The sequence below is a fragment of the Myiozetetes cayanensis genome, unplaced genomic scaffold (assembly GCF_022539395.1).
Source record: "Myiozetetes cayanensis isolate MyiCay16 unplaced genomic scaffold, myiCay2020 scf1, whole genome shotgun sequence".
NCBI classification, from domain to species: domain Eukaryota; kingdom Metazoa; phylum Chordata; class Aves; order Passeriformes; family Tyrannidae; genus Myiozetetes; species Myiozetetes cayanensis.
Window position 1 is genome coordinate 10,685,775 of NW_026086604.1, and position 17,904 is coordinate 10,703,678.

At 42.7% G+C, this 17,904-nt stretch overlaps 1 protein-coding gene across 2 annotated transcripts; it reads left to right on the plus strand.

Moving 5' to 3' along the window:
• The first annotated feature begins 255 nt into the window (after positions 1 to 255).
• Positions 256 to 16,299, plus strand: DERL1 (derlin 1). 2 transcript variants are annotated; one of them, XM_050319575.1, is made up of 8 exons: positions 256 to 568; positions 2,562 to 2,673; positions 5,843 to 5,907; positions 8,526 to 8,552; positions 10,528 to 10,623; positions 11,296 to 11,348; positions 12,461 to 12,571; positions 13,598 to 16,299. In XM_050319575.1, the coding sequence occupies exons 1-8, from the start codon at positions 416 to 418 to the stop codon at positions 13,734 to 13,736; spliced, it is 756 nt and encodes a 251-aa protein (XP_050175532.1). In that variant the 5' UTR covers positions 256 to 415; the 3' UTR covers positions 13,737 to 16,299. The 2 variants fall into 2 exon arrangements, with proteins under 2 accessions (XP_050175532.1, XP_050175600.1); XM_050319643.1 differs by lacking the exon at positions 256 to 568 and adding an exon at positions 1,533 to 1,647.
• The last annotated feature ends 1,605 nt before the right edge of the window (positions 16,300 to 17,904 follow it).

The following is a 17,904-nucleotide window of genomic DNA, read 5'->3' on the forward strand; positions in this document are numbered from 1 at the left end:
TGGGAAGCGGAGCGCTCAGTGAGTAGAGTGGCATGAAAAGGTCGCGCCCCGCATGCAGAGGTGTTTATATCGCAGTGCGCGGGGTCACTCAGAACACGGCTCTTCCGGCGCGACTGGCTGCGGGCTTCCTCTTGTCCCACGTGTCGTAGCGCCGCTCCAGGCCCCGGGCGGACCCGGCGGCGCCGTCACGGCCGTGTCGCTCCCCGCTCCACCCCCGGGGCGGGACTACGGGCAGCCGGGGCGGGGCCGGAAGCGGCGGCGGCGGCTCGGCCGAATTCGGTGGCGCCACGTCTGGCTCGGGGCTCCCTCGGTGCCCGGGCGGCGGCGGCGCAGCGGGACCCTCGTCTCGTCTCTCCCTCAGCCGCCGGTTCGTGGCGAGGCCTCAGCGGCGGCCGGACGCGGCGGCGGCGACGACATGTCGGACCTGGGGGACTGGTTCCGGAGCATCCCGCTGATCACCCGCTACTGGTTCGCCGGCTCCATCGCGGTGCCGCTCGTGGGCAAGCTGGGCCTCGTCAGCCCCGTCAACCTCTTCCTCTGGCCCGACGCCTTCATCCACCGCTTCCAGGTACGGGCCGCACTACCGCTCCCGGCGTGCCCCGCGGCTCCCGCGCCGTAGGGCAGCGCGGCCCGCGCGCGCGCTGCCTTCTGGGAGTTGTAGTGCGAGGCCGCGCCGTGGCTGCGGGCGGGGCCGGCGCTCTCCGCGGGCCCCACGGCCTCGCTCCGGAACAGCACTGGGGGGTCCCCGCGGGCGGCCGGAGCCCCTCAGGCGGGAGCCGAGCCCGCCTTCTCGCTTAACCCGTGCAGGGTTGAGAGCCCGGGTTTAGGCGGTGCTGTTCCGGCAGGGCCCGGGCGGCGGTGCCTGACCCTGCCAGAGTGACAGTGACAGAGGGCTGTGGCCCCGGCAGCCCCGGAGTTCGTCTTGTGTCTCATTCTGGTGTGTTTTTCCCTGATTTTTTTGTGGAAGTCGTTCTGGCTGGCGCTGGTTGTTGTGCCAAGGCGCTGTGTGACCATAAAACCCGTGGCTGTGGCTTCAGGTGACTCTGTGTGACCGTGTGGGTGTGACTGCGGGCGCAGAGGTGACAGAAGGCTGTGCAAACATCCCACACCACGGGCGGCTCTGGGGACTCTGGGGCAGAGCTGCAGGAGAGACATGGAGCTCCTAGAACCGGTCCCGTGGAGGGCAGCAAAGATGATTAAGGGACTGGAGCATCTCTCTTATGGGAAAGGCTGAAGGAGCTGGACCTGCTCAGCCTCGAGAAGAGTCGACTGAGGGGACCTCATTAATATGTATAAATACCTAGAGAGAGGTGCCACGCAACAGGACAAGAGGCAATGGGCAGAAACTGATGCACATGGAGTTCCACTTAAACACGAGAAAGAAAGAACAACTTTATTGTGCAAGTGACTGGACACTGGAACAGATTGTCCAGAGAGGTCACGGAGTCTTCCTCGCTGGAGATACATCAAGAACTGTCTGGAGTAATCCTGTGCAATGTCCTCTAGGATGACCCTGCTTGAGCAGGGAGGTTGGACTAGATAACCCACTGACCCGTTCTGTGGTTCTGTAAAAAAGGGCGTATTTTGCACTTTGTGGCTTGGAATTTGAAAAAGCTTCTGTTTGGGATTGTCAGCTCCTGTGCTTAGGTATGGGCCACATAAATTAACAGCTAAAGCCCCGAGGTGTCAGATGTAGAGTGCATTGGCAATGTCAAAAGCGTTCACAACCTGGACATGGTATTTTTCCTTGCGTTGTGATGCTGCAATTTCAGTGTTTTGCTGTGCAGGTGTGTAGTGGGAGAGGACTCATTGGATGAACAGAAGATGAAGGAATTAGAAAGATCTCGACCTTTACATTTCTATTATATTTATTCACTGTATCTTCAGTACAAAAGGCTAAGTGTGGAAAAAAAGTTTAAAAGGTGGCTCTGGGAGGGGCCATCCATGTATCATCCCCAAAATTTAATAGCATAGGTGACTGTTTTCCCTCTAGTTTTGTTATTTCTCCTGGAACTGTGATGTTCAGGATCCTAATACTCTATTTGGAAGTGTTGCTGCTCAGGGAGCTCAGTTATGAATGGCCACTTTCTGTCCTTGCTACGTGCTGCCATGCAGTTGGCTATTGTTGGGAGGCTCTAAAGCAGGTCTAAAATGCTCAGAGCAGCGTGTGCTGTCTGGAATGGTACACTAAAGACTGTTGTGTGAATTGCTTGGCCTCTGTTCAACAGGGAAGAATGGGGTTTGTGTGGGTGCTTTTAGAACAGTGTAGCATCCTTTTGCACTGCAGCAAAGAGTCAGTTCTGCAAAGATGTGATGAAAACAATCTGGGAAGCTTTGTGTGATTTCTCTTGCAGTCTTAATAGTTTTGCTTATCAGATTAAAAAAAAGCCCACAACTGTAAAAGCTGCTGAAGCAGCGGGAATCGATACTTGGACTGTTTTTGAACTTTTCCTTGATCTTCCAAGTAATTGATAATTTATATATAACAAATAACAAAAAGCCTGTGCATATGAGTTCGTTCTACAGTATATAAATATATCTTTCTCTTTTGATCTGGACAGATCTGGCGGCCGATAACAGCAACTTTCTTCTTCCCAGTGGGACCTGGAACGGGATTTCTCTACTTGGTGAATTTGTATTTCTTGTATCAATATTCATCACGATTAGAAACAGGTATGTTATTCATTAAGTTGTATGCATGTGGTGAACTCTACCTGGAGCTGATAAAGGTGGCTCATCTCTGTGCCAGCCTGTGTTGGTCAGTGTGAAATTTCTCTGAAAACTCATTTTCTGTGACTGGTGCCTTCCCTTTGGCCATTTACAATCTGAACTTTTTACTTGTTTTAGTAGGAGGGCCTGGTGCTTTTAGTTGTTGGATTTCAGGGAGTGAGACAGACTTAAAGATGACATTACCTCTGTTTTCTTGTTTTCGGTGTCCTGTAACACAGAAGGATGTTAGAGCATATGTAATAAAGGGTATATCCATTGGGAAAAAATAGCATCAGCTTTTCCTCTTTTTATTAGGGATGGTTTTTTGTGTTCTTCTCTGGTTTGTGTTGAACTGAGAGATACCTTCTACAAACGTAGTGTACCGTTCTTCCAAACAGATACATGGAAAAGGGACTAGTAGGATTTTCAGTTAAGGAGAAAAATTGAGTGGAAGAAAGGAGATCAGATAATGGATCATTTCTCTCAGAAAGGGATTGTTGTTGCAAGGTAGCTTCAAAACTAGTTTTATTTTGCACTGCACAGTTCATTAAAGCTAAACAAAAATTGTTTCAGTTGAAGTGAGTAAAGTGTTTTCAAAGCCAAGCTTCTCCTGGAAGCCTTTGTGAACAAGAATTTCAGTATCACTCTAATGGAATCTTAGAATTGATGGTGGAAGGGGGAATGCATTGCAAGGTGTTGTTTGGGAAGTCCCACGGTAAAGAGATCCCTGGTAGACCTGCCATCCAGAGACTGTTGTGGAACCCCCTTTAAGTCTTAAGAAGAGTAGCAGGGAAAGGGAGGAATGGTGCCAGATTGTATTTGGTTGTTTTCTTAGTGAAAGAAAATAGTAGTTCAATAGCTAGAAATGGTTCCTTCTTGTCTTTGAGCCTTTCTGCAGTAGATTATGAACATGTGAGAGTGGCAGTTCCAATATTTTACCTGGCAAAGCCAGGTGTAAGAAGAGTTCCTGGTGAATAGATGCAAATCAAGACTTTACTGCGTGGACATACGCTTAGAAAATGCTCCAGCTGTCTGTGCTGTGGCACAAGTCTCATGAAAAGAAGTAAATTCTTTGAGCAGTAAATTCCTGCTGTGCAACACATTTGGATTTTGAAACTGGGAAGTCAGCTGTGTTGTTGCTTGAACCAGTGCATTTATTTTGTATTACAGTCATTCCACTGGTTATAAATTAAGTTGTTGTTTAGGTTGGCCCTTCTTCTTTCTCTGAGAAAGGCTGGAATCCTTCTACATGTGGGAGGTATACAAGTTGCGGATAATGTTTACAGGTGGAAATCAGTTTTGGTCTATGCCTCCTTTTGTGTGTGAAACTGAGGAAGTGAAACTTCTATTTTCAGCATTGTACATGTTTTTTGAGCGTACACTGGTGCTGCATGCCAGCTTCAAATTTAGTTGTCAAAATTATCCATGTGGGTTTGTACTCTGCTTGTGCTTTTGTAACTGAGCTGACCTGTAGCTTCCCGAGGAAAGGGAGATTGATGTGTTTTTGTTTTGTTTGGGTTGGTGAAGAACGTAACAAATATCAACAGAGAAAGCAGAATATGAAGAGTTCACTCCCCAGCAGTATGAATGGTGAGATTACGAGTCTGCAGCTCTTTTCAGATGACTGGATTATACCCTGGGCCTTACAGAAGGACCCAGTGGGATGGAGCTCAACCCACAGCAGTGCTGAGTTTCTGGCATCTGTAGTCCAGTTCTCTTAGATATTCATTGAAAAGTGGACTTAAATAGGTTGTCTAATATTCTTGTTAGCAGTCTCCTAGATAAAGAGAAGTGAAAAAACAAGGGAATAATAATAGCTTTAGTTTCTTCCTATTCTGGAGGGTTTCCTGAGCTGGTGTTTCTACAGCCTTAGTCAGCTTCTTCTCTTTACTTGTTTCTATTTGTTGTATGACAACAGTAAGGAGAAAACTTCAGTTTATGCATTTCTTCAGCTTTAAAACTTTCCAATATATTTTTCTAAGTGTTTTTTTTTTTTCTGTCATGTAATTTGCATGGCTGAACTTAAATAATGAAGTTAAAATTGTTACTTTAGTAGCTTTGTTTTTACATAAGCTATTCTAAACAGCTAATGGTTAAAAATAGGTTTTCTTCCTTTAATTTTTTTTGAGATATGTAAAATACTTGTAGGAAGCCAAATAGTGCTAACATGAAGCAGTGGCCTTCTTTCTAGGCCTTTTCATGTTTAATTATGAGCATGTCATTCATCTTGTCTATGGTGCACTGAGTTTGTCACTGTGGGGTCTGGGTTGTTTTCAACAACATTCTCAGGCTTTCCTTGCCTGCTGGGGGCTCTGTGAAAGTTGATGGGAGTCTTGCACAGGTGTCGAGGTCTGTGCCAGCTTTTTACTGCACTTTGCAAGAGTGAGAGCCTCAAATTTTCATGTTTGCAAGGAGTTGTTACAGGGGTTGTTTTTTAACTCTTGTCTCTTTCAGGTCACAAACTCAACTGGGCAGCTAAAGATAATTTTGTTTAGTATGACTTGAAGGGAATGTTGCCTTTTTTTGTTTTGTTTGTTTGGGTCCAGTGTCCTCAAAAAACTGACAGGTTTGAAATGGAAAATTAGCTTAGAAGAAGGAACAGAATGTGCTGCAAATGTGTACCTTCCTTGTCACAGATGCTAATTTTTTTCTGGAGTGTAAAAACTATCTCATATCTCTTGAGTCTGACTAGATGATGCAAAGAGGTTGCAATTTGCCTAAGTAAGGGCTGTTTTTCACATGACTCAGTCATTGTACTTAATGTCTCTGCTTTTGCTGTGCACGTGTATTTTCTTATTCTGTGCTTCAGACTGGCAGTTTCATATGAAGGATGAGGTCTAACTCCATTTTGAAGGCTTATATAGTTAAAACCACTTATCTCCAGAGTCAGTGTGTTCTTTTTAAGTATAGAGACTGCTTGTACACTTCATGCAGTAGGCCGTCTTATTTTTCAGTCTGTAGGTTGTTCTATTCTAAGGCTTTTTAAAATTAAAAAAAAAAATTGTAAACCACAGACTGCATGTAAAGCAACTGTTATTAGCTGAGCTGTTCTTATAATCCAAAAAGTAAAAAAAAAAGTTAATTTCTTATAAAAATTTCAGTACTATTTCTAATATTTCTTTTTATTTTACAGGGGCTTTTGATGGAAGGCCAGCAGATTACATGTTCATGCTCCTGTTTAACTGGATCTGCATTGTTGTATCCTTCTGCTCGTCATCAAATTTGAGAATATTTTGATTCTCCTGTTTCTGCCTTATGTTCAAAGACCACGAGGAACAGTTTTAAAATGTAGCAAATGTTCACAGGCGAGTTTGTAACTGTGTAATCCTCCTGGAAAGGTAGTGGCTTGCAGGGAGAACACTAATAAATGTGCTGATAGGGGTATGTAATCTGGGGACGAGAGTTCTGCTTACAGAAAGCTCAGTTGATGCTGTGTGTTGCTTGTACTTCTGTGGTGTTCTCTGTATCACTTCACTGAGCTGGTTTTGTGGGTTGCTGTGTGAGCTGAGAGTGAATTTAGTGTTCAAGGTGCTGTGTGCAAATAGGACTGATCACTGCCACTCCCTGAAATTCAGGTATCATCTCATGGAGAGATCCTTTACATGCTGGGCCCAAGTCATCCTGAGTCTGTGAAAGCAGTGTTGTGATACCTGCACTGAGCCAGCTTCCCGAAAAAGATGGGCTTGTTGGTTTGAGAATGCTGGGAAACACTTTTTCTATGTGCTGTTCTACCTGAATTTTATTTCAGATCTTGAATACAGAACTGGGAGGCGTTGTTGATAAACCAGGTAGTTGTGCTACCATTCAGGGATATTTAGAGGCTGGAGAAAAGGGCTGGTCAGGAATGAAGCTCTGCAAAGGGAAATGCAGAGTCCTCCTCTTGGCAAGGAGTAGCCTCAGGCTCCAAGACAGACTGGGGACTGAGAGTCTGCAGAGTATCTTCCCAGGAAGGCCCTGGGTGTCCTTCTGGACACCAAGTTGACCCTGAGCCAGGAATGTGCCCTTATGACAAAGGTGGCCAGCAGCCTCCTGGGCTGTGTTAGGCAGAGCATTGCCCCCACCCGTGTTGAGGCAGGTGATTGCTCTTCTCTGCTCAGCCCTTGAGAGACATATGGGGGGTTACCTCCAGCTCTGGGTTCCCAAGTACAACAGAGACATGGATGTAATGGAGTGAGTCCAGTGAAAGATCATGAAGATGATTAAAGGTTTGGAACATGTGTCACATGAGGAGAAGCTGGGAGAGCTGGGATTGTGCAGCCTGGGGTGTCTTATCATAGAATCATACAGTAGTTTGGATTGGAAGGAACATTGAAAGCTCCTTAATCCAAACTCCCTGCAGTGAGCAGGGACATCTTCAACTAGATCAGGTTCCTCAGAGCCCTGTAATCTGACACTGAATGTTGCAAGGGATGGAACATCCACCACCTCTTTGGGCAATCTCTATCAGGTGTTTCACCACCCTCATTGTAAAAATTTTCTTCCTTGTATCTAGTCTAAATCAGTCTTCTTTTAGTTTAAACCATTACCCCTTTTCCTATTGCAACAGGCCCTACAAAAAGCTGTCCCCAACTCTCTCAGCCTTTCCCTATAAGGGAGGTGTTCCATCCTCTGATAATTTTTGTGGGCCTCCTCCAGTCCCGCTCCAAGAGGTCCATGTCTTTTCTGTGCTGAGGACTCCGTAGCTGGACACCAATTCCACAAAATGAAGCACAAGAAATTCCATTTAAATGTAAGAAAGACCCCCTTTTACTCTAAGATCAGTCAAACACTGACAAGTGTGGAACAAGGCTGTGGAACCTCCATCCTTGGAGATGCTCCCATTCTGTCTGTGCTGTTGCTGCCTCCTTGTAGCAATTTGTGGTGTCACAGCACGTGGAAAAAAGGGAGCAGTGACATCAGAGTGAACCAGGTACACTCAGGAGAGCTTATGTGTAGAAATGCCTTATCAATAGATTATCTCGAGTTGCATTCCACTCTGTGGAGGGAATTGCTGTTCCTGCTGGTCCTGTTGAGCCACAGCAGTAACAATGTGCTGTTAGTTATGCTGTTACAAAGGCGATGGTTTTCTTTATGATTGCAGGTTGTTGGCTGTGGGCTATTAGAGGAATCTAATTGTGACTTGACTTTCAAGCCGGTCATTTAAAAGCTTCCAATTGCTTGTTCCCTGTATGATGTAAGGAGCAACCTGGATCCATGGCCTGGGAAAAGGCTGGGTGTCATTTTATGTGTACTCCTGAACTGCTAAAAGCATTCTGATCATGGCAAAATCCCTCAGTGATTGTTTCTACTCAGCAGTCACTACAACAGATCCTTTGGGCTCCTGGGTGGGAGAGGAGTATTAAAAGCCTGCACTGATGCACTTCAAGAAATTATGTCTTTTCTATGACTCACTGGCAATGTATTGGGGTTTTCTCATGATCTGGTATTTCTTTAGCTAGAAACCCAAAATTTCAGTGTTCAATGAAAGAATTCAGAAAGAAACTTGTAATGTGCTTTTATGCAAGCAAGGACTGATTGAATTTGTGGTTAGCCAGTTTCAATCAGGGAGGAAAGGCCGGTGCATCCATCAGCTCTCATGGCTTGAGGAGGAAGCTTGAAAGGCTACCAAAAAGCAATTATTGAAAGTAAGTGTGTAAGTCTCTAGATATTGGAATGTTTAATTTTTTTTCCAGTGTTTGACTTAAATCAATGATCCTGTGTAGTATTAATTTTAAACATTAAAGGCCTTTATATGTGTGTTCAGTGTGTCTGCAGCTTCTTTTCACTGTTGTAGTCTGTCAGGTTTTGCTGTATTTTCCTTAATGGTGCGATTGCAGATAACTGGCTTGGCAATGGACATGCAGGTAAGTGCAGTGCCCTTTCTTAAATTAATTTTTCCGAACTTTATGACTACTTAATGACTTTATAGAGAGCATTATCGACTTAACTGCAGAGCATAGTTAAGCTAAGCTGGTTCAGTTTAGATCAGAATGGACTGCTGTGTGTGTATTGCTGGTTTTTTAGTTCAGGTTAGCCTCAGCTGATGGCATAAGCCTGGATGGGGAACCTAACCCAGTTAGGGAATCGAGAAATGAAAATCGGCTCATTGTACAGTCAGGAAGTGTTCAGCCTTTTACTAAAGTGGACACAAGATGTCACCTATGCACTGTTTCCTTTAATGAAAGTGGATCTGCATTCTTACTTTTTTATTTAAAAATGACTCTTGGGTTCATTCATCTTCTCAAATTTAGTGTGCCTTTTACTTGCCAATAGAAGATCTTTTTGGGAAAAATGCAGCTTCAGTTTGAGATCAGAACTTTGAAGTATAAAATCCTCACAAAAATGATTAAGATAGTCGTGTAAATTTTCTATGAGGTAGTCCTTGTCACCCCAAATATTAAAGGGGGAAATTGGGAAGTGTTTCTTGGACACAGCAGAGTGTCAGTACCTTCAGCCTGCCTCTGCTGTTCTCTCCTTATCTTTATCTGTCCCCATCATCTAAAGCCTGCACCAATATCTGTAGTATTTCGTACAAAATTATTTTAGCATTTATTAGATCACTTATCAGGCTCCCTTGGTAGACAAAACAAAAGATCTCTAGTCAGATCAACAGACAGTTAAGGGCTGTCTATAACTTTGCACTTAAAATTTTCTTTGCTGTGGGGAAGACATCACAAAAAATTTTACAAAAGCATGCTGCAGTCACTCATACATTGTATGAATTTTATACTGATTGTGTTGATTTGTACATTTTAAAATAGGTACTTAAAATGGGTTTTTTTAAACTGCATACAAACTATTCTCTACAAAAAGAGAATCAGTTGTTTGATGTACAAACTTTTTTTTTTTAAATGGGGAATTTTTGCTTGTGTTTAGTGGCCTTGCTTGAAATTGAGAAGATAGAGTAGAATAGCTGGCACTATTCCTGTGCCAAACGCTTTCAGAAATTAGGTACTGCTTTGTTTTTCCAGTAAAATAAAAAGGGTTTTACTAAAGACCCTAAGGTGCTTGTGTGGTGAGTCAGTGCTGGTGCACACACATGGGGCTTGTGGAAGGCTGGGCTGGTGGTGGTGTGTCAGTGTTAATGTGGAATCTGTTGGACAGAAGCTCCCCTGAAGGGATGAGTTTTAACCTCTTACAGACACAGGAGCTGGTTCGTAGCATTCAGCCAGTTCATGGCAACGTTGCTGGTGCAGTCTGCCTTCAGTTCAGAAATCATCAGACAGCTAAAATAGTGCTTTGTATTTCTTTCACTAGGAATGGTCCAATCAGCTAATATGCAGTCACAGTAAGGAACTGTTTGAAACAGTCTCACCTCCTGGCGTGGAGCGCGGGTTAACCCTAAGCTCTGCCGAGGCAGCTTTGCCAAGGCTGGCTGCAGTGCTCTGAAATGGTGATTTACGGATGCCCTTTCCCTCTGGGATGGTCTGAGGAGGACAGAGGTGTAGGTGACAGTTCAGTGGAGTAACTGTTTAGGTTAGTGCCCTGGAAATGACTGTGTCACAGGTCCCTGGCTGGCTCTGCTGTAGGTGTCCTACCAGGAGCAAAGGAGTTCTCCACAGCTGCTCTTTCAGTTGGTGCAAGTTGGAGCCCTTTGCTTTAGCATGGTCTTGCAAAAGAGAGTGACTCAAGTAGGTTCTCCTCAGCTGTCTCAATGGCTTTTTCACGATCCATGACACATGGTGGCAAAGATTCTGGGGCAGTCTGTAAAGACTTTACTGGTGTGTCATGCGTACAAGCCCCTTTTGAAGCTTATGGCTCCTGCTGCCTAAGTTTCTTGAGTTTCTGTGAAAGTATTGGTAACTGTTTGCCTTTTTTATTTCTTTTTTAACATTGCAGTTGCTGATGATTCCACTCATCATGTCAGTACTTTACGTGTGGGCCCAGCTGAACAGAGACATGATTGTATCGTTTTGGTTTGGAACAAGATTTAAGGTATGTCAGGCAGGATATTGAAAGGTTTCTGCCCATAAGATGCCTATGTAGGGGGTAAGGGGCAAAATATAAATATTTTCTCTTATTAAAGATGCTCCACACTTTTACATAGCTGTATACTCCTTGAGATGCAGCAAAGACAAATTTCTTCATGGTTTTCCATGTGGTGTCACTCAGTGTGGCTTTACTGAAAAGATGTCCTGACAACTGAAATTCATCATTCTGAAAAGAAAAAATTCCTGATAAACATTAGCCTGGATAAAAGCTGAATGTAGTGACAAAATGCTGATACTTTAAATTGTTCTTTCCTGTGTGACCTCGTCTGTTTCTGCCAGGTCTTGTAGTGAAAACTCTTTTGATCACTGTTTCCAGACCTTTTCAAAGTCAGAAACTTAGGACCTTGTTCCAGATGCAAGCTTGTGTGGAACATATGGTGCAAAAGGCATATCTGCTTATAATGTTTAAATGAGAATGTTTTGTCTAAAAATGTTAGTCTTCAGTTTGGAGTATCTTCCCTTGTAGGTTGAATCTCTTTAAGTTAATAGATCAGGATTTCTGTAATGCCTGAAACACTGGGATTTTGATCGTGCTCATTAGTGCAGTGGGAAGTTGAGAGCAGGTTTACATCCTTAACTTGTACTTACAACTTCTCTTTGCTGTGTTCTGTTTCAGGCCTGTTACCTTCCATGGGTTATTCTGGGATTCAACTACATCATTGGTGGATCGTATGTATTCACTTCTACAGCAAATTTGAAGTTATAAGAGCTTTTAGAGCTATTTAACTTGTTGCTGAATTTAGAAGTAATATCAAAATAATCTTAAAATTGTATAATCTGACTGATAATGCTTGGTGTCACATGGTGATGATTTAAGATAAAAGCAAAGAGGTGTGCATGTGAGAACTAGAGAATGTAGGTGAGGGGAAAGTAATAAGTTTGTTTTATTTTCTAGTATCTGCCTTAGGCCTTTTCCATACTGAAAAAGTAACACACAGTAAAGAAAGATGTCATTCATGTGGCCAGCCATCATTGCTGGTTTTACAAACAAAGTTAGCTTGCCTCTGACAGTGCTGTTACTTCTTTCCCTCACAGTCTTGTCTATCTTTGTTTCAGTTTGTGAAACAGGGGAAAATGGCAGTAAGTCCACAGAGGGCCATATTAGCATTGATGAAGTCTTTGGTCTGTCTTGGGTTTCTTTGAGTAAACCCTGTGATGCAGAAATCCCCTCTCTGTGCACAGCCTGTCTCATTGGTGCCCTGCATTGGCTGGGGCCTCTTGGTGCCGCTGTAACACAATTAATGACAATAACAAGTTTGGGTTGAGTTATAAAAGGAGGAGATAGCGCAGCAAAACCAAATTCCCTGTTCTGGCTGTGCCTCCTACTGACTCGTCCATCACTTGTGAGAACTGCTTGCTGTTAGATACCTGCTGTTTCTATGCATGACAGAAGATACTCAAGGGCCTCCAGTCAGCTGTGTTTTTGTAAAATTGGGAACAAAACAGCTCAGTACAGTGGGAGACAGGTTGTCCAGTGAAAACAACAGTAACTTTTCTAGCTATGCAGACTATTATTTTAGGCACTAATAGCTGTACGGTCTAATTCCCTGATGTAAATAAGTATTTAATTGCATTTTCAGTACAGACTGTAGAGAAGACTTGAAAGTGTTGGCACAGAAAGTTGGCCCTTCTAATAATTGGCTGCAAAATGCTGAGGGAGGGGAAATTTTTTGTGTCTCATGGCCCTGGCAATGCCTGTGGCAGGTGAACACCAGGTGGTCACTCTTATTTTCAGAGAAGACAGCAGGTAAAACAATTTTTTTTTTTGTTTTGCTTTACAGAGTCATCAATGAGCTGATAGGAAATCTGGTTGGACACCTGTATTTCTTCTTAATGTTTAAATATCCAGTGGATTTGGGAGGAAGAAATTTTCTGTCCACACCTCAGTTCCTGTAAGTGACCTTATTCTTTACCTCACTATTTGTTTGATCCAGTTTTTTTTATGGTTCCTCAGACATGTATTTACTGGGATATTAAAGTGTAAAATACTTTGCTAAATCAACCTGCTTTAGACTATCATATTGACTGAGCTGATGACTCATCAAAAATGTTGAGTTTCTTGTAAACAGTCCATGTGAGAGTTCTCTGTTACCCCTCTGGATGACTTATGTGCTTTGCCCACTCTTAAGAGTGGGAGTAAAAGTCATAGTTCTGCTACTGAACTGAGCTGTAATAAAGTTTTATCCTGTAAATCATCTTTTTTCTGTATTCCCGTGTATCATTACAGTAGCAACCAGTTCAGCAGCGTCTGACAGTAATAGGAGTCAGCTGTAGACTTGTTCAGGACTATAATACGATTCTGCTTTGCAGTCTGTACCACTCACCTTGACTGAGACTGCAGGTCTTGGTGTCTGAAGAGCTTTTTCTTGTGATGTGTTCATTGTTTTGGCACTGAAATACTACAGTCAGAAGCCTAAGTTTGTAGCTTCAGTTGCCCTTGTCCTCATCCTTTGGGGCTGTAAATCTATCAAGCTTTAGTTAGAAACCCTTTTCATAGCATAAACTGTTGAATTACAGTTATACTTTGTGTACAGATTTTAATGAGTAGGGAAACTTTATACTTTAATTCTGTGTTTGCAAGCCCATCTAGTAAACCTGATTTTCTATAAGGATAAGAAGACAAGATCGTTTTTAAAAATGTCTTTCAAGGTGGTAACAGCTCTGAAAATGCCATCAGTCTTGTTGGATATGTACAATTCTGTTGATTCCATGCATATCCCAGAAATGGAAGTTCCCCAGTATTCTCATTTCTCAGTGTGCTGAGGGCTTAGATTTGGAAAGAATTCTCTGAAGTTCTACTGTGAAAAGCCAGTTTTATTGCAAAGTCTGTCAGCTAAGAGGAAGTGCATGGCAAAGTAGTCTGTCATTTATCCCCAGGGTACAGCTGTTTCTGTAACTCCTCCTCCTGTTTGTCCTAGTTACCGCTGGCTGCCAAACAGGAGAGGAGGAGTGTCGGGGTTTGGTGTTCCTCCTGCCAGCATGAGAAGAGCTGCAGAAGATCAGCAGGGTGGTGGAAGACACAACTGGGGCCAAGGTTTCCGACTAGGTGACCAGTGAAGAACTCCTGCCCTTGGAAAACATCAACTCTTCGGTTTTAACTGGATGTAGAACCGACCCTTCCTGGTGCAGAGCATGCCTAAAGAACTGAGCTCTCTGTAGTACCCTTGGATTTAACTGATTAGAAGAAATGTTTCTGTTTGAAGAGAAAATTAAAAACTCCAGAAGGAAAAAAATTTAGATCTTGCTCCAGGTTAACCAGTAGTGTCCAGTTTGATTCTGCCATTAAAAATAAGCCTTCTTTATACAGTATTGTCTGTCTGTCACAGCAGGACTCATTGGCTGTCCTGTTCCATCATGTGATGGAACAAGCTGATGGCATTCTGTCTCACCTGGTATGTTAAAAGCTTTGTTGACCATGGTAAAATAAGGATCCAGTGTGAGGCAGATGGCTCAAACAAGCCCCCAAGTTTAGGAACCTGACCTTTTCCATAGCTGTGTTTAAGTCCCAGGTTCTTTGGAAACATTATTTTAGTGCTATCTCTCTGCTACATTCATAAAGCAAATTGCAGATGTTTCATTTCTGTTATTAAGCTGTGTTTTGAGGAGAGTTTTTTCCTTGCTGTGCAGCATTTGTTTGATCTGCTACATCATGGGCTGGGCAAGCCTGAGAATTAGAGGGCTTTTGTTTGAAATGTCAATAACAGGTATTCTCAGAACTGAAATCTCTGAACTCTTCATGGCATGTTACAAGGCTTATTCTGTTAAAACTGAAATTGTCTGGTTTTTTTGTTTTTCCCTAAGATCTGTGAATTCTTGGCTTCAAGGTTTCTATTTTGATTGCCAAATTGGGTAGCATAAATACTGCTTAAACTAGAAAAATGTAACATATCATTGTGGTTAATGCAAAGGGTATTGACTGCAGCATTGTTTAACTGAATCTTCATCTTTCTCTTAAAAGCTTTAAGACATCAAAGAATCAAAGCTGGAAATAATTTTTTGCAGGGTCAAGATACAATAGAACAGGTTGCTTTACTGCAGGACTCTTTCATTGTCAAATAAGAAACTGTGTACACTGTTTATTAGTAGCTGTGCTTTTTTTTTTTTTTGATAAAAAATTATTACATGGAAAAGGGAATGATTCTGTACAGTAGTTTCCTTGCACTGGGTTCCCATGGGCAGAGCACATGGCTAAGATCCAGGAATCTGTAATGCCAGCTTGTTACTGTCTTGCTGCATGGACTTGAGCAAACTTCTTATTTATCCCAGCTTTGCCAGCTGTAAGGAGGACTCGTGCATGTCTCGCAGCATTCTGAAAGACAGCTGTCCCTGACCCCCCTTGGAGGGAGCTGCTAGTGAGCCAGGTCAGGCTGAGGTTCACTTAAATCCAGCACTTCACATAGGAACACGATTACTCAAAGCTTAACCAAGACTTCTAAGTCAGAATGTAGTTGCTCACTTTTTTGTTTTATAGTTGGAGGAAGGAGAGCATTGTCACTAGGATGAGTTTCAAGTCTGACTGAATTGCCCTTCAGCACTTGTTTGTCATTCTACTGAGTAGGTAGGGCACAGAAAGCTGTTCTGCCCCAACTTAGGTATCTCAGGTATCTGTAAGTAGGTGAAGTGAATCTGGGCTGAAACATTTTTATTACTGCTTTGTTTCTTCACTAAACCTGGGTTCTGAAGGTGTAAAAACTTGTAAATACTACGCGAGGGGAAGACGAGTGGAAAATAAGCGGTCGGACTGGAAGTTTTCAGCTGGCCTGCTTGAAACAAATGCATGTTCCATTTCTTCACTGCAACTCAACGATGTTGATTTGGCTTGTGCAAAAATGTAGAAAACTGGTAATGATCTTATTGTATGTTTAAGTTTTATTTTTACAGGAAGTTGGAGTTCAGCAATCACCTGCCATTTTTGTCTATTCAGTGATGAGTTTTAAAGATGCTCTTGTGTCTTTCGTTGTATAAAATGTAGGTAGAAAAGAGGAGTGCAGTGTTGTAAATACAAATTTATCATTGACCAACAGCTTTTATTTGGTGTGAACTTGAACAGTCTGAGAACCATCATTTTGATAGGAGTCATGGTACAGCTGGTCTTTTTAGTCATAATAATATCACTGTGCCCAAAGCATTTGTCTTCATTTTGAGTCAGGACCCAACTGTTAAGTGAAGCTGAAGCCCTGGCACACTCAATTTGCAGAGTATTTTTGTATGGAAGGCCTGAAGGAAGGCTTGAGTGAGTGAAAGCATGGCAAAAGTAATTGTCCTGGCCCATTGCACTGTGCTGGGTCTTGCTTTCTAGTCCATCCTCCTCTAAATTAAGAGGAGAAGGTTAGCAAGGAATATAGACTTCTTATAAACTTCGATTAGCTTTTGAGCTGCTTCAGGTCAATTTACTTTATTTATGGAAAGTTCACTTCAGAATTCCATATTACAAGCTCACTTTGTTTACTTTCTCACTTTGTCACTTGACCTGAAGCACTGTTTGTCCTCCCACATACATTTGACAATGGCAACCTCTTGTTAAATGAGTACCTTCTTTCTTATTTTGTACAGATAATTTCCCCTTTTTGTAATCAATTTTTGTTGGCAAAGTTTTAAATTAAAATTTTAATCTCTGTTACTGTCTCTGTTTTGCTAAATCATATTTCAGCTTAAGACAAGCCTTGTGGTCTGCACATCTCCGGGGATTGTATGACAGCTGCACTGTGACACCATCTCCTGCTGTTGATAAAAGTACTCAAGAAAATTACCTGCCTTTGGGTGGGAGTCTTGTCTTCTCTGATCAGTTGCAAAATCATAAAGGCATTTTCTTTGCGTCTGTTTATACCATGAGTTTTGATAGTCTGTGTCCTTCCTGGGCTATCACCATTTTACAACTGGTTTTTGTCTGCTTGATTATTAATCCTTTGTCCTCTGGGAGAAAGCATCCTTCTACTCACCCTTAAACTTTGTGGGATTGATATAGATCATGTACTTTTCCAGGGGTAAGCTTGGGATTCTGCAGTACCCTCTCTGTCCAGACAGATGTGCAAATCTGCCAGAATTCCTTTCGAGGCTTTTACGTCAACTGATTTGGAGACGGACACATTGGGCATCCTGTGAATGACTCTTCTGGTCCTCATCGTTCGTCTGACTGCACTCGTCCTGTTTGTTACCACCGTGGCATCAAAGAAAATCACGGGTTTGGTGCAAAAAGCACTGTGTGAATTTGTTGTACTCCTTGAACTGAAAAGTCTTGGTCCATACTAAATACACCAGATAGAACAGCGTGGCAAGTGTGTGCCGTTTGATTTTGCTCCAGCTGCATAAAGAGTCAGCAGAAGAGCCAAGAATATGAAATCAAATGCTTCATCTTTCATTCCTATTGCTTTGTCTTGGCGACAGCTCCTCTCTCAACACAGCCTGGTGATGTGGTGTTGCCAGTGACTTAATGAGAAGCTGGATCTGTTGCCATCTAATGGTCACACTAGCAAAACTGAGAGTTTAATTCTCAGAGTAGCATATCTGTGCATATTGCTTGCAATACAACGTAAGATTCAGTGTTTGTATATCCCTGGGTACCTTATCAGGGAGGAAGAATGCTTTGCCCTGATGGTTAAGGTAGTGAGCTGGAGAGATAACACTAATTTACAGTCTGAAGCTTCTGACATAGCAAGTCACCTAATGACTTCATAATCCTGTTCTGCATCCATAAAATTAGGTGATTCATGTTCTCACTTGTTCTGTACTAGGCTTAGGATGATGGATCAATTTGCACTTGCTGTAGTATGGCAGAGCACTAATTTTGGTGAAGATGTTATCAGCATTGCCATCCCCTTCACTAGTAGATGGCTTTTCTTGTTTTATGCATCCCTAGATTCTTATTTTGCCATGGATGATAGTAACAGTGTGAGCAGAAGTTCAGAATTGAGTCTGCTGTGATGATTTGCTTAAGTTAATTTTGTAATATGTGCCTATTAAGCAGATAAATCTAAAAGGTAATGATGTGCTGTTGTCTAGAACTGAAATGATGATAACACTTCATCTGATTGTATTTTTCAAGCACACTGTTTAGGTGATGAAAGGAATTCTGTTTGCAGCAGTGGCTCAGCTTTTATCATCTGGAATGTGATCTAGGAGTGATTACGCTGCTTGGGAGCAAAAGGGCATAAAAGGGCCTGTAACTATGGGATGCTGGCAAGGCCTCTAGAGAATCCTGTTGATGCTGGAGGGGCAAAAAGTGATG

Bases quoted from the DNA above. Each gene is read 5' to 3' on its own strand.
- DERL1 (XM_050319575.1), top strand. From the start codon at position 416: ATGTCGGACCTGGGGGACTGGTTCCGGAGCATCCCGCTGATCACCCGC. The intron at 10,624-11,295 runs GTATGTCAGGCA...GTTCTGTTTCAG, and splicing joins GGTTTGGAACAAGATTTAAG to GCCTGTTACCTTCCATGGGT. The intron at 12,572-13,597 runs GTAAGTGACCTT...TGTTTGTCCTAG, and splicing joins CTGTCCACACCTCAGTTCCT to TTACCGCTGGCTGCCAAACA.